The sequence below is a fragment of the Mastigoproctus giganteus genome, chromosome 2 (assembly GCF_048544385.1).
Source record: "Mastigoproctus giganteus isolate SK-2022 chromosome 2, ASM4854438v1, whole genome shotgun sequence".
In the NCBI taxonomy this organism is placed as follows: Eukaryota; Metazoa; Arthropoda; class Arachnida; order Uropygi; family Thelyphonidae; genus Mastigoproctus; species Mastigoproctus giganteus.
This window is the reverse complement of record NC_143576.1, coordinates 130802779-130819220: the sequence shown is the minus strand read 5'-3', so window position 1 is coordinate 130819220 and position 16442 is coordinate 130802779. Positions and strand designations below refer to the sequence as shown.

General features: G+C 37.6%; 1 protein-coding gene across 2 annotated transcripts in view; it reads right to left on the bottom strand.

The window, feature by feature from the left end:
- Window positions 1-16442, bottom strand: part of LOC150089566 (uncharacterized) — a 405025-nt gene that overhangs the window by 370931 nt on the left and 17652 nt on the right. For both annotated transcript variants that reach the window (XM_090389542.1, XM_090389543.1), the window contains exons 2-3: window positions 13042-13073; window positions 972-1147 (exon numbers count right to left, since the gene is read on the bottom strand). In XM_090389542.1, the coding sequence (XP_090245668.1) occupies window positions 972-1147; window positions 13042-13073 (208 nt within the window). The remainder of the gene's footprint in view (window positions 1-971; window positions 1148-13041; window positions 13074-16442) is intronic.

Sequence of the window (16442 nt, the reverse complement as noted above, 5' to 3'; positions counted from 1 at the left end):
ATTAAGGCTCTGAGGGGCAAAAGTAAAATGGATGAGGACAAAATTTTCACAGTTATGTTGTTGTTGTTTGTTATTTGGTTTTTAGGAGCATTATTAGCAATACCACCGCATATCTCCATATTGCTCCGGAGATATGCGGTGGTCACTCCCTGACCTTTCCGCATCCTCCGTATTTGGTGGTCATGGGCTCGAACCCCGGTCTAATCAAGAAGCGTGTGCTACGCACTGCTGCTCATGCCCACCTGGCTACGGTTATTATTGTTATTTGGTTTATTTTTTAGGAGCATTAGCAACTAAGGCCATATTGCTCCGGGATATGCGGTGGTCATTCCCGACCTTTCCGCATCCTCCATATTTGGTGGTGACGGGCTCGAACCCCGGTCTAATCAAGAAGCGTGTGCTACGCACTGCTGCTCCTTCCCACCTGGGTACGGAGGTGCCTTCACAGTTATAAATGATTCTAGAACTAGGGGCCATAAATTCTAGTTATGGGGGATGTATAGACTGGATTGCAGGAAGTTTTATTTTAGCCAGAGAGTTATAAATTACTGGAATAAGTTACCTACATGGGTGGTCGAGGCTGACAGCTTGGGGAAATTCAAAGGTCAGCTGGATAATTACCTATGGGAGGTGGAAAATGCATAGGTTGTCTGTTTTCTTTTCTTTTATTAATTATTTATTTTATTATTATTATTTAATTTTTTTTTTTTTTTTTTTTTTTTTTTTGGCTGGTGCAGCCTAAGCCTTAGGCTTTCTTGCGCCATATGGCCATTACTAATACTAACGGTCTTACATTCGGTCTTACATTCCAGCCTTTGCAGGCTAGAATGTAAGACCCTCGAGTTATGTTAACTCAAATGTTTAATAAAACTAAACCCATAAAAGCTAATAATCAGAGTATGCAGCTATTAATAACATCCTAAAAAAAAATATTACAGCCATTCAGTTTATCAAAGTAAAAGTAAACATACCTTTTGCTCTTTAGCTTTTGACTGATATGTTGAAATTGGGTTTCTAAAAACATAATTCCACAAGTCCTGTTCCACCTTCTTATCAAGGGCATAGTCAAGATCTGTTAACAGTAATGTTTCTAAGAGTTCACATAATTCTTGCCTCTTTGACCATGACTCAGAACTAGACAGTGTTCCTATAAATAAATAACACTAAGTTAAGGAATTAGATCAAAGATTTGCTAATCAATTTTTTGAAAGCTTAAACAATGATTTTCTTTGTACTGCATGTTAAAAAAAAAAAAAAAAAAAAAGCTGATTTGGACCTACAAGCCTATTAGTTACAGGTACAAAAGATGCAATCCAAAAACAAATTGCACTCAAAGGAGTCTTGAACTTTGAACTCCACTCATCATAGCAAACAAAAGAACAGACGATTGACATCCTTTTCCATTTTAGTAAGAGTATTAGCAAAATGATACAAGGAAGCAAAGTTTATATAGCAATAAGCTGTATAAGCTTTGCTTCCTTATACCAGACAAACTGCCAACCGGACTAGCCGGGTGGGTGTTTGTTTGTTTGTTTGTTTGTTTGTTTGTTATTTGGTTTTTTTTAGGAGCATTAGCAACTAAGGCCATATTGCTCCGCGATATGCGGTGGTCATTCCCTGACCTTTCCGCATCCTCCGTATTTGGTGGTCACGGGTTCGAACCCCGGTCTAATCAAGAAGCGTGTGTTACGCACTGCTGCTCCTGCCCACCCGGCTACGGAGGCGCCCCGGGTGGGTGAAGTGCCTGCCTAGCAACCCAATGGTCATGGGTTCGAATCCTGCCTCAGGCTTGGATCAAAGTTCTGCAAAAACCTTGGGAGGTGCATTATGGCCACAGAAGCCGATGCACCAACAACTACCAAAAAAAAAAAAAAAAAAAACCAGACAAATTTAAAAAAAAATCCTCTTAACCAAACTGCCAGATTAACTGATGCTTTCACATTCCTCATTAAAACATAATGCATTCAGCATGCTTGTAGCTAGTAGGCTAGTGTAGCACATCATGCCTGCCTGTTGACTTCTATGCTTCTTCCTGAGAGGGTCAGTTGTATTTGTTCCAAACCAGATTTATACCAATAAAATTATTTGTTATTGTAATCAGAGTATTTAACTAAACATATTATGTGAACTTATGAAAATTAAGCTGGATGCTCTGGAAAGGCTCAATAAAGGTAAAGATAAGTCTAAAAAAAATTGCTATTGAATTAGGTTTTATTTTATAGTTGTCTTGCCCACACCGGGCAAGACAACTATAAAATGTAAAAGGATTTGCCACTCATTTTCATACGAATTAAGTTCTCATTCTACTTTAAAGAAACTAAAATTAGAGACAGTACACAATACATTATGGCTGTTGTTTATGCAAAAAAAAAAAACCACAGAACTCCAATCAATGAACCCATAAAAGTTGGGTTTCATCAAAAGAATTATGGTACAGAAAATTTTACAGCAGGTGACAGATGGATTGGGCAGCATGCTGCTCAACAATTTACAGAAGATTTAAGGTCATTTATCAGATTCAAATTCCACAACACAGAGTTATTCTCCTTATTGTGGAGTTTTTTTTACAATCCACTGGCCATCATTTTTGTAGAATAGATGAAACAGGTCTATAAAAATGATGGCAAAAAAGGTGGAACCTGCAGCACTAAGATCCAAAATCCAAAATATCACAGTGGCCATCTGCCACAATGTAAGTGGAACACACAAATTCTTAATTTTTGTTGTTAGTAAACCAAATAATCCCAGAGCTTACAAAAATATAAATTGTTCATCTTTATCAGTTTACTACCACTCACATGGATGGGCTCTGCATTATTTAAAGAAAGGTTTCTTTCATGAATTTGTATCTTCTATAAAGTAACACTTGAAGAAAATATCACTTACTTTTAAAGACTATTCTCTTTCTCGATACTCCTTCAAATCTCAATTGTGAGTAACTTAAATGATATATTTTTACACAATGTAAAAGTTCATGGAAATTATTGTAATATTTGCAAAAGACCATCTTCATATTTTCGTGCAAGATGCTAGTAAACAAATTATTGAAGTCATAGGTGCCAATATGCTGAACCTCACTGCCTAAAGATGTTAATGTTTGTAACACTGGGGAACTCTTGCTGATAAATTTTGGGTTATCTAAATTACTAATGATTATTTTGAGCAAGTTTTATAATATTTTACTGGGTGTCTTTACACAGCTGTCTTGGCACAATGTGATGTACCTAAACCCATAGCCAACTTATAAATTTTAGGTATTAGATATACATATGGGAATTTTGTATTATTATTTTTAATATTTAGTTTGTTTTTTTTCAGCAATTGCTTAATGATACTATTTGGATTGCTACTAATCACCTGGTATGCATTGCTGTCATACAATTTGCTATTGAGTTTTGTGCAAAAAAAGCTTTTGCATATAATGCTACAGTTTTTCACGGATTTGCCCATTGGAGTTATAACAAAGTTTTCATGCAATTGCTTTGTTTTTTCAGTATATTAATGCTAAAAGTTTTGAAATCTGCATTACTAATATTAGGCCCAAATTTAAATCTGTATGACATTACCTCCCTTAATTCCTGGAAATTATAGCCAAATTCCCGGTAATTACATGCTTATAGTACAGGTCCACAAAACTCTCATAATTATGATTATTACAAATGCAGTTTGTATAATCCTTTTGTAGTCCAAATGGTTTGTTATAATTATGCCTGATCTTAATATTAATCTTTTTGGCAATGCATAATGTATAGTCCTTATTAACCATTGCCATGGTATTTCATTAAAAAGTTCATTTTTAAATTTAATTATAAGGTATTTTAATTTACTGTTACTAAACTTATGGTTCCTAATTTAAATTTAAAAGTAACATTGAGCAAGTGCTTCAAATGTATGTTTTTGATGTGACATTCACTACACCCTGCCGTTCCCTCAATTTACTAAGATGTAAACAGTATGTCATGTATAACCTTAATTTCAATTACTGGAGAATCCGGCTTGCTAATCGATAATTTAAAATCCCCTAATTCATTGTTTTTTGCTATTACTAACTTTTTGCTGTTACTAACTTTACTGTCGTTGTGCCCTGAATAGTTATAAGTAGAATTTTTTGTCATATTGTAAATTAATTTTTTAGCCATATGAAATATTGCATATACACATTTCTCATGCATGCTATATATATAACATTTACCACTGAATACTGTTTAATCCATATGGGCATAGCAATACGTTCACATTATATTAATTTTTATTTTAATATGTGGTATAACTCCCCCCCTCTTCTTTAGAAGCTATATTTTACCATCATGTAGAAACTAGTATGAGGTTCATAGATATAGACAGCAGTGTCTATATCTATGAACATTGAATACACATTTATATACAGTGGTACCTTGGATTGCGAGTAACTTTGTCTGCGAGTGTTTTGCAAGATGAGCAAAAATATTTAATAAATTTTAACTTGATAAACGAGCGAGGTCTTGGAATAAGAGTACAGTATTACCCATATGCTTTGTCTGCTGAGTGTCACGTGATCACAAGCCACTCAGGATTGTGGGTAATCGTCTCGCATGTTCGGTCTCAGTCGGCATACCTCATTCGTATAGTCAACATTCGTGCTAGCGTCGTGACCACGTGTATGTGCGTAAAGCATTTTTTTTATTTTGTGTCCAAATGTAGTGACTGTTCTTTATTAACTGTACTACAACAATGGCCCCAATGAAGAAAAGGAAGGCGGTAAGAAGGAGGAGATGATTACGGTAGAAGTTAAGAAGGAAATCATCGGGAAGCACAAACAAGGTATGCAAGTGGCCGCCATCGCAAGATTTTATAAGAAGTCTATGTCAACGATTTGCACAGTATAAAAGAAGAAAGAAGAACTAAGGGGGCTAGATGTAGCAAAAGGAGTCACGAGAGTATCAAAGCAACGGCCACGTATTCTGGAAGATGTAGAAAAGTTGCTTTTGGTGTGGATAAATGAGAAGAAATTAGCAGGTGATACTGTGACTGAGAACTTGATCTGTGAGAAGGGAAAGGCCTTGTACGCCGACCTCGTAAGTAAACTGCCAGGTACGTCTACAGAAAACAAAGAAGGCTTCGAGGCAAGCAAGGGATGGTTTGATAACTTTAAGAGGAGAAGTGGCATCCATAGTGTTGTAAGGCACGGAGAGGCTGCGAGTTCGGACGCTAAGGCAGCTGAGGCGTTCGTTGAGAGTTTCAGAAGCTCATGGTTTCCGAGTGTTACCTACAGCAGCAAGTTTTTAATTGCGATGAGACAGGGCTTTTTTGGAAAAAGATGCCAAAGAGGATCTACATTACAGCAGAAGAGAATGCAATGCTCGGTCACAAGCCCATGAAAGACCATCTCACCCTCTTGCTGTGTGCTAATGCAAGCAATGTGTGATTTCAAAGTCAAGCCCCTGCTCGTGTATCATTCTGAGAATCCACGAGCCTTCAAGAAATGCAAGGTGCAGAAGCGCCAGTTAAACGTTATGTGGAGGTCCAACAGCAAGGCTTGGGTCACTCGTATCTTGTTCGTTGAGTGGATCAACGAGGTCTTCGGTCCTACAGTGAAGAAATACCTTTTAGAAAAAAAATGCCACTCAAAGTCTTGCTGGTTATGGATAATGCTCCTGCTCATCCTCCAGGCCTTGAGGACGATTTACTGGAAGAATTCGAGTTCATTAAGGTCAAGTTCCTTCCTCCCAACACTACTCCAGCCCATGGATCAGCAGGTCATTTCGAACTTTAAAAAGCTTTACATCAAGGCACTATTTCAGCGATACTTCGAGGTGACCAAAGGAACTAACCTTACCCTCCGAGAGTTTTGGAAAAATCATTTCCACATCGTAAATTGCCTCAAGATCATCGATAAAGCCTGGGATGGAGTCACCAAGAGAACCCTCAATTCTGCTTGGAGAAAACTGTGGTCTGATTGTGTCGAGGGGGTTTGCTCATGAACAGGAGCTGCCAGCTGTCGATGAAATTGTGTCCTTGGGGAAGACCATGGGACTGGAGGTGAATAAGGAAGACATTCAAGAGCTGGTGGAGGAACATGACCAGGAGTTTACCACCGACGAACTGATGGATCTGCATCGTGAGCAACAGCAAAAGATTGTGGATGAGATCTCGTCTGAGCAGGAGGAGGAGAAAAAAACAGAGACATCCCTCTCTTCAAATGAGATTAGGGAAGTGTGTAAAATGTGGGAAACAGTGCAAAATTTTGTAGAAAAGCACCACCCGAGTAAGGCTGTGGCACTGCGAGCGATGAATCTGTTTAACAACAATGCAATGTCGTATTTCCGTGAAATCCTTAAATGGAGGCAAAAGCAAGTGTCATTGGATAGGTTCCTTGTTAAAGTCGCACAAAAAGAAAAAGAAAAAGAGTCAACAGATAGCAGTGATTCCGTTAGTGACAGTCGTCCTACCCAAAAATTAATAAATTCGATTGCTTTATGTATATCAAATTTAAATATTAAAAATATAAAAAGGTATATATGTATTTTTTATTAATCATTTTTATATGAAAATTTTTGAGTTTTGGAACGAATCATCTGGATTTCCATTATTTCTTATGGGGAAATTCGCTTTGATATACGAGTGCTTTGGATTACAAGCACGTTTCCGGAACGAATTATGCTCGCAAACCAAGGAAACACTGTATATATAAATGGGTATTCAATGTAACCCCTTAAAGGCAATGTTTAAAGAGTTACATATGAAGAGGTAAACAGCTGATGAAATGGTTTCAGTGAATGCAAGATTAATAAATCAGGTATGACAGTTACTGGCACTTTGTGTGACTTTCACATCCATTTATGCATACTTAATTCAATATATTAATACAAGTTATATATATATACACCGTGCTGCCACTTTATTAGGTACACCTACCTAGTAGCGTGTTGAGCCTCCTTTAGCCTACAAAACAGCCTTAATTTGTCTAGGCATGGATTGAATAAGATGCTGAAAATGTTGTGCAGGAATGGAGTACCATGCAGACATGAGTGTGTCATACAGTTCCTTGAGATTCGACAGAGGTGTAGGCCTGCAGTGAAAAACCCTTTCCAGCTCATCCCAAAGATGTTCAATAGGAGTGAAATTCGGGGACTGAGCGGGCCACTGAAGCAAGTCATTATCATGTTCCTGGAACCATTCCATAGTGATTTGGGCTTTGTGCACCGGCGCATTATCCTGCTGGAAGTAACCATCTGACTGAGGATAAACCGAGGACAAACTGTACCTAACCATCGTTGCTGACCAATTGCAACATAAACGGATGCACTTGGTCAGCAATGATAGTTAGGTACCATGTAGCATTCAGACGTGAATCTATAGCTATCAATGGACCCAACATGTGCCAAGAAAAAATTCCCCACGCCATAACACTGCCCCCAGCACCTTGCACAGTAGTCGTCCGATTTTGATTGATTTGATTTGGTAGTTGTTGGCGCATCGGCTTCTGTGGCCATATTGCACCTCCCACGGTTTTTGCAGTACTTTGATCCAAGCCCGAGGCGGGAATCGAACCCGCGACCTTTGGGTTGCCGGGCAGGTACTTTACCCACTCGGCTAGCCCGGTCGGCGTAGTCGTCCGAATGACGGGTCCAGGGATTCATGTTGTTTTCAACAAATTCTGAGCCTTCCATCAACATGATGCACCAGTAACTTCAACTCGTCAGGCCAAGCAATTGTTTTCCAATCCTCGATAGTCCAATGCTGGTTTTGCTGTGCCCACAGGAGGCATGCTCTCTTGTTCTTCATTGATAACAAAGGTACGCGATGTGGCCGTCGGCTGTTGTAGATCATTGGTGACAAAGTATGACTAGTGGTCCATTGTGATATTTTGTTCTGTACACCAAGGTTGTATTCTGATGTGATGTGCGACATTGGGCCCGTCTCTTTGTTTGCACAATTTTAGCCATCCTCCTCTGACCTTTCTCATCAACAAGCGATTTTCTTCCACGGGAGTGCCATTGAGAGGATGTTTTCTATTCATTGCACCATTCTTGATACACCCTTGAAACTGTGGTGCGTGAAAAGTTCAGAACTGCCGTTTCAGAGATGCTTTGTCCAGCACGTCTTGCACCTACTACCATGCCACATTCGAAGTCCATTAGATCACTCCTTTTCCACATTCTTTCTACGTTATGTACGCTTAACTGATACTAGAAAGGTTGTTCTGCTGCATTTATATCCACAACTGTGGTCATGTGACTTGCAACGTTGTGGGACAAACCATTTGTGTGCACAGTAGGGGTGAACCTAATAAAGTGGCAGCAGTGTGTATGTGTGTGTTTTTTTTTTTTTTTTTGATTTGGTAGTTATTGGCGCATCGGCTTCTGTGGCCATATTGCACCTCCCAAGGTTTTTGCAGTACTTTGATCCAAGCCCGAGGCGGGAATCGAACCCGCGACCTTTGGGTTGCCGGGCAGGTACTTTACCCACTCGGCTAGCCCGGTCGGCTGTATGTGTGTGTGTGTGTGTGTGTGTATATATATATATACACACACACACACACACACACACACACACACATAGAGAGACAGAGAGACGTGTGTACTAATATTTATAAACATAATATACATGCAGAGGTTTTAAAGAAATTTATGAATTTCAAATCAGAAATGCCTAATAATTTCATGTTAACATTTCATAACTTTGTTTAAAACTTTGAACAGAATTAATAAAAAAAAATTGTTTCACTGAAAATTACGTGTGCAAAAAAAAAAATTAATTTTTAAAATTTTCATTAACAAAAATTAAAATTTCGTGTATTAATTAAAAACCTACTTAATTACACACATCAGTATATTCATAAAAAAGAAAGTTGTGCACCTTTCATGTGTAGCATGACCACTTTTGTTACAATTGGAGACATTGACTGGTTAAGGTTTAAAAATTTCAGGAAACCTGATTAAGCATGAAAGCAAGAGCTATACAGAGTACACAACAGTATACTACCTGTTTCTCAAAAACACAACATCATAAAATACAATTGATTTCAACAGGACCCACTGACAATATAAACATACAAGTCAAAGACAATGAAAGATAAATAACTGGCTACACACTTTATCAACAACAGATTGTTTTACAATGTTTCTTCGTGTCCTCACAACAGTAGAATTTTCACATGGTATTTTTATGTAATTTTATATATGAAATAACCTTCCTTCCTTAGCACTTAGGTGAATACTCCTAAGTATATGGAGATTATTTTGACCCTATTCTATGGAGATGTTCCAAATTTTTTAAGACAAGCCACACACACAACTTTTCTTAAAAGGTTTGTTTGTTATTAGCAACTAAGGCCATATTGCTCAGGGGATATGCAGTGGTCATTCCCTGAACCTTTCCGCATCCTCCGTATTTGGTGGTCACGGGCTCGAACCCCGGTCTAATCAAGAAGCGTGTGCTACGCACTGCTGCTCCTGCCCACCTGGCTATGGAGGTGCCATCTTAAAAGGTACTGTACGCTTAACTGATACTAGAAAGGTTGTTCTGCTGCATTTATATCAACAACTGTGGTCATATGACTTGCAACGTTGTGGGACAAACCATTTGTGTGCACAGTAGGGGTGAACCTAATAAAGTGGCAGCACACTGTGTATGTGTGTGTGTGTGTACAGCGGGCAAAACCAGAATGATTTTAAAGTGCAAAAGAGCTAAAACTTTTTTAAAAAAAAAAAGAGGTGGAGGCAGGGTACCCAACTCTCATTATACACTGAAAAAAAAAAATAGAAGTCAGTCATTTTAATACAGAAGTGGTGATGTATGTACTGTTTAACAGTACAACCTCAAAAATCTAGAACACTCTCTGAGAGTAGAATGTTCTAGATTTAAAAACAGGCTGTCCAGATTTAAAAGAACACTGCGAAAAGTGCCAAATTTAATACTGCCACTCGCCGACTTACATAAGGGTTGCGTTCTGTGGAACTCGACGTAAGTCGGAATTTAAATGCTTATGCAGCACTCGCAAATTTGATTGAAGCAAAAAAGAAATGTTCAACAAACATGTAAATAGAATTATTTATTAAATTTTTATATCTCATATGCAGAAAAATTACAAAAGTGTACAAAATTACCAAAATTTCAAAATTACAAAAAGAGAAAGGAGACAGGCATAATGTCAGCGTTTTACCTTTCGAGCATTTTTGTCAGAATTAACTCTCCAGCTGATAAGCACACCGCTGCAGAAGTTGAGGGCTGTGGAGATTAAGAAGGGGTTTTTTCCAACACATCACAAAATTTCTATGCAGCTCCAGAATCGGCACTGGCAACTTCACCACATACTTTAATGTTTTGGAAACTAGCGTGATGCTTGAACCTATAAAACCACCAACTGCTTGCCACAAACTTGACTTGGGTTTTGCCATACTTATCCTTAATATCGTCATAAATACTTCTTGCTTTTGCTTGAATGGTCATTGGACTCATGGGAACTTGGTTCTGAATCTGATTTTCCATCCATATTATTAATAGTTTTTCCAGCTTCGATATAGCATCTGAACGCTGTTTTGTGATCACTGTTGATCTTAAATGCGTTGATCCTTTAACGTTTTCTTTTATACATGTACTGTCCTTTAAAATAGTATTCACTATTGAAGCAGTGAGACCTAATTCAATGCAATAGATGACACTTTGTCCTGCTTCATACTTCTTAATCATCTTCATTTCTATTTTAGGAAGGATGTAGATTTACTTCAGCGTGTACAGAGAACGGCAACAAGATTGGTGAGGGGAATGAAGGGATCCTCTTACCAAGAGAGGCTTAAGTTCTGCAAATTGCAGTGGCTGGAGACTAGGCACCTGCGCGGTGATCTGATTGAGGTGTAAAAGGCCTTGAATGGGTTCAGCATGCTGCATTCTGATGGGATCCTTCCACTTATTCAGATTACGAACCTAAGGGGGCATAAATTCAAATTAAGAAAGGACAGAGGTAGAATAGATGTGCGGAAATTTGCCTTTAGCCAGCGGGTGGTTAACAGCTGGAACAAACTTCCATCTGTCGTTGTGGAAGTTGATAGGTTGAATAAATTTAAGGAGGAACTGGACAGGCATTTGGAAGGAATGGTGTGATTTTTTTTTTTTTTTTTTTTGGCTGATGCTGCATAAGCTCATACACTTGCTTTCTTGTATCACATGCCACTACTACTACTAAATCAATTTTGTTTCGTTTCCTAGCACTGCCAGCACTTGCACTTTCCGTTGGTCCCTTTCCCTTCAGATATAAATAAACAGAAATGAAGAGAAGATTCTGAAAATTTATTTATGTCTTTTATATGAATTAAGATTTCAGTGAAGGGGAACTCATTTCACCATAATACTGTAACGTAAAAATCCACAGAATTCCAGTTATTGGTATTATCGCAAATGCAATAAGATTGAGTTTACTACTGATTTATAACAGAAAAGCTCAATAAACCAGAATAAAAACAATTTGCAGAAAGTGCAAATTGTTTTTATGGTAGTGACCTCCAGAGATGAGTTTTAGAAAAATATCACAAAGGTGTTCAAGATTGATTCTTATAACAGAACATATGATAATGATGAAAGTGTAGTGCAATTTCCATTATAAAAATGACCTTTTAGAGAGATAAATAGCTTAGTTATATAGTGAAAATTTCAATACTTCTGAGGTCTTGGAACAAATTAATAAAAAAAAAAAAAAAACAATGTGTTATTGGATTCACATTACTATATTTTCACAATACTGTAACTCCATTTATTCCTACGGGATGAAAAATACGTTTCCACAATTTTTTTAAGTTTGCACCAGTGGGAAAAAACCTACGTAAAGTCGAATTTCCGTAAGTCGAGTATTATGTAAGTCGAATATAAGCCAGGGAGTGGCTGTATTATGTTGCATTATTAATTACCAAACACCAATTTCTTTATTTCTTATACTGTATGTCATTGTTACTACATATTTGCAAAAGATATTCAATACTAGTTCTCAGTATACTATTACTTAATCTGGTCACCTGCCAGGCACCTTTCAAAAATAATGCTTCTGCATTATTCCTTAATTACTGTTTAAAAACCTGAAATTTTTTCAAGCTTATTAATATAGACAAACTTTTATCCCAATATTTTTTTAAGTGATTTTAAACAGTTTTGAAACTTTTAAATTTTCAAGAACCTGTCATATGATCCCCACCATATTTGCAACTATTTGGCTTCAGACCACACGGGCACCAAAGATGTTACAAAATTCTGAATCATATCTTTGCTTATTAGTTCAAGGTGACTTTCTTTCCCTCTCCCAGTAGGAGAAGGAAAGAAATGTGGAAGAGGGAAAGAAAGTCACTTTCTTTCCCTTTCCCTCTCTATAAACATTTACAGTGTTAACAACAAGTTCTTTTAGAAAGATTATTGTTCTGACATACAAAAGATGAGAATACAAAAGAAGTCTACATCTTGAGATGTCAACTGCTTGGAAGATAGGAACATGCATAATTTTTAAATAAATCTGAAAAACAAATGTAAATGCTCAGTACTGAACATACTACATATGTATATATGTTTTAATTTTTTAACAATATTATATATGCATGTACTGTTTTACAAATATTTGTCTTTTAAACTGAAAAATGTAAACTTATAGGCTATTTATATTTTGTTTTTTAAATTAATTTGCAAAACAAGCATTATTTAAATATATTTAATTTTTTATTAAAACTAAAAAACTACACAAGTATTGCAATAGAATTTAAATTTTTTTTTTTTTTTTTTTTCAGATATAAAACACAAAGCTGCAAGTTACCCTATCAGGTAACTAGCAGAAATATATGAACATGTTTGAAATTTCTTGCAATTAATTCTTCAAAGTTGATTAATTCTTAGTTATAAGTTGTGTGAGACATTGAAAATTCGATATGATATAAGCAGTATTCAGGATGAGGTAAGATAAGGTAACAATTATATATTGGTAACAATATTTCTGTCTCATCCTATATTACGAACAAGGATTCCCAAATAAAAAATTTATATCAAATTATAAAATTATGTAGCTACTATTATAAATGTTACACATACCTGATAAAGATGCCTTTAAAGATTCAGCTTCCCTATAAAATGTAAAGTCATATGATAAACATATAATCCATTAATATGTATGCATACATATACATATGGCAAGGCAGAAAACAGCATGGTTCTTCCAAATATACTTTAAATACCATGATACAATATAAATTATGGCAAGGGGATAGTAAAAACAAGTCGATTTTAATATTTGGTTTAATTTTTTTTGGTTATTCCTAAAAATGACAGTGACTCGCTTCATTAGACATACCTCCGCAAAAGTGATGGCTAAGGCAACAAGTGGCACCAACTGGTATCAGTCCCAATAACTAATACCTCCCACCATCGGATGCAAAAATCCAAAGTTAAGGAAGTGAGGAAAAAATTTCAAAAGTTGCTTCACCGGACATACCCCCCTCCTACAAAGTGATGGCTGAGACAGAGTGGTGCCATCTAGTGTCTCTTGCAATAAACAATAATGGCAAGGGGGCAGTAAAAACAAGTCAATGTTAATATTTGGTTTAATTTTTTTTGGTTATTCCTAAAAATGACAGTGACTTGCTTCATTGGACATACCTCCCCAAAAGTGATGGCTACTGAATGCAAAAAGCCAAACTAGAGGTCCACCTCATAGCTGAATGAAGATAACAACCCCAGGGGCTCACATCTGGTGAGTATGGGCTTGGCACACCCAGGGTCCTGAGCTGGATATCATCATTCTTCTCTTTCTTGGTGATTCCCTTCTACTTTTCTCTCTCTCTCTCAGGGTAACTCGGGAATTGTTTTTTTGCTGGTGCAGCATAAGTCACAGGCTTCCTTGCACCATATAGCTATTAATAATAATAAAATAATAATAACAGGTAGAAACAATGAACATACTGTGGCACAGGATAAAGTAACTTGTGTTAAGGCCTTAGGCAGACGGAGCAACTCAAAAAGTTGGAGTCTCCCAAGGAAGACAGTGGAACAAGTGGCACTGTCCTACAATATGGCTACCATATAGCACAGCACAGTGAGGTGCTACTTGCACGACTTCACTACAGCCCACCAAGGAAGAAAGAAAAGGCCATTCAATGAAGTGTAGCATTGAAGTAAATACATTCATCATGTGCACATACTAGAAAGTAACCCAACTAGAGACTGATAGGGCAGTTACAAGATGAAACAACACGCCAAGTGGTTGGAATGGTTGCCAACTGTTCATGTTGCCAAAGAGCAGACCACAGATTAAAAGTAGCATTAGTAGAGGCATATGATGCAAGAAAGCAGGCTTATATAGCACAAGACAAAAAAAATAAAAACCTTCCCGTTTCACCCATCCATTCACTCCAAAAGTTTGTCTAATTCAGCCATGAATTTATTTAAGCTGTCAACTTCCACAAAGACAGATGGAAGTTTGTTCCAGCAACCAACCACCTGCTGACTAAAGGCAAATTTCTGCACATATATTCTACAACTGTCTTTCCTCAATTTGAATTTATGTCCCCCCAGGTACAGAATCTAAGCAAGAGGAATAATCTCACCAGCAATGAGCTTTCTCAAACCAGTCAAGGCCTTATACACCTCAATCAGATCACCTCGCAGGTGCCTAGTCCTGTTGCAGTAGTGTACCATCTATACTGTCTTTAACAATGTTCGTATAGTCTGCAAACTTGGACATCAAGACTGATATACCTTCATCAAAATCATTTTTTGTTAGTTGTCGGTGCATCGGTTTCTGTGGCCATAATGCACCTCCCAAGGTTTTCGCACTACTCTGATCCAAGCCCGAGGCGGGATTCGAACCTGCGACCTTTGGGTTGCCAGGTAGGAACCACACCCACCCGGCTAGCTCCGTAGGCAATCAATATCATTGATAAATACAGAAAACAACAATGGGCCTAATACAGACCCCTGAGGAACTCCACTACATAGTGTCTTTTTAACCACATCATAGTGTCCAATCAAACTGGTCAGACAAGACTTCCTTAACAAACCGATGCTGTGCCTGAACTATAACTGCAGTCTTGCCTAGATCACTCTGAAGTGCTTCTTTAACCAGCGACTCCATTATTTTCCACGGAACAGAAGTTAAACTAAGAGGTCTGTAATTACTCAAGTCACCATTCGATCTCATTTGTGAATTGGGGATACATTTGCACATCACCTGTATGTGGGAACTCCCTTGAGTCCAAGGGAGTCCTCATAATCATGGCTAAGGGCCTGCTTACTTCCTTTGCTGCCTCCTTTATAATTGGAGAGATTCCATCCACCCCAGGTGCCATCCTTGTGTTAGTATTAGTATTAGTAATGGCCACATGGTGCAAGAAAGCCTATGACTTATGCTGCGCCAGCAAAAAAAAAAAAACGAATAAAACAACGATAAAAAAATTTTTTTAAAAAATAATTAATAAATAATAATAATTAATAAAAGAGAAGGAAATTAAGCCTATCATCCTATGCGCTTCCCTGACCCAAAGGTACTATCCAGATGACCTTTGAATTTCTCCAAACTGTCAACCTCTACCATCCATGTAGGCAACTTATTCCAGTAATTTATAACTCGCTGGCTAAAATAAAACTTCCTGCAGTCCAATCTAAACATTTCCCCCCGTAACATGAATTTATGTCCCCTAGTTCTAGCATCATTTATAATCTTGAAAATTTCGTCCTCATTCATTTTACTGATGCCTCTCAGAGCCTTAAACACCTCAATCAAATCTCCTCTAAGGTATCTAGTTTCCAAACTCTGCAACCCACATATTCGAAGTCTTTCTTCATAAGGACGCCCTTTTGCCGATCTCACCAGGCGAGTTACCCGTCTTTGCACCCTTTCAAGAAGCTCGATGTCTTTCTTTAGGTGCGGTCTCCATACTTGAACACAGTATTCCAAGTGTGGTCTAACAAAAGCCTTATATAATGAGATTATCACATCCCTATCTCTACTTGCAAAAGTTCAATAGATCATCGATAGGACACCATGGGCCTTCCTTGCAATCTGTTTACAATGCTCAGAGAATTTCATGTCTGACCACATCGTAACACCCAAGTCCCTTTCCTCCACTACTGGGTTTAGTTGAACTCCACCAAGTGAATAAGTTATTTTGGGATTACTCTTTCCCAGGTGTAATACCTTACACTTTGTTGGATTAAAGCATAGCTGCCATTTTTCTGACCATTCCTGAAGTCTATCTAGGTCTCTCTGAAGAAGCTCAGCTTGACAGTGATCATTAACTACTCTACCAATTTTAACATCTACAAATTTAGACATCACGCCCTCTATCCCTTCATCGATGTCGTTTATGAAAATTAAAAACAACAGTGGTCCTAATACTGATCCTTGGGGAACCCCACTTCTTACATCAACCAAATCTGAGGAATAACCATTTATCACAACCCTCTGCCTTCTGCCCTGAAGCCATCCTGCTATCCAT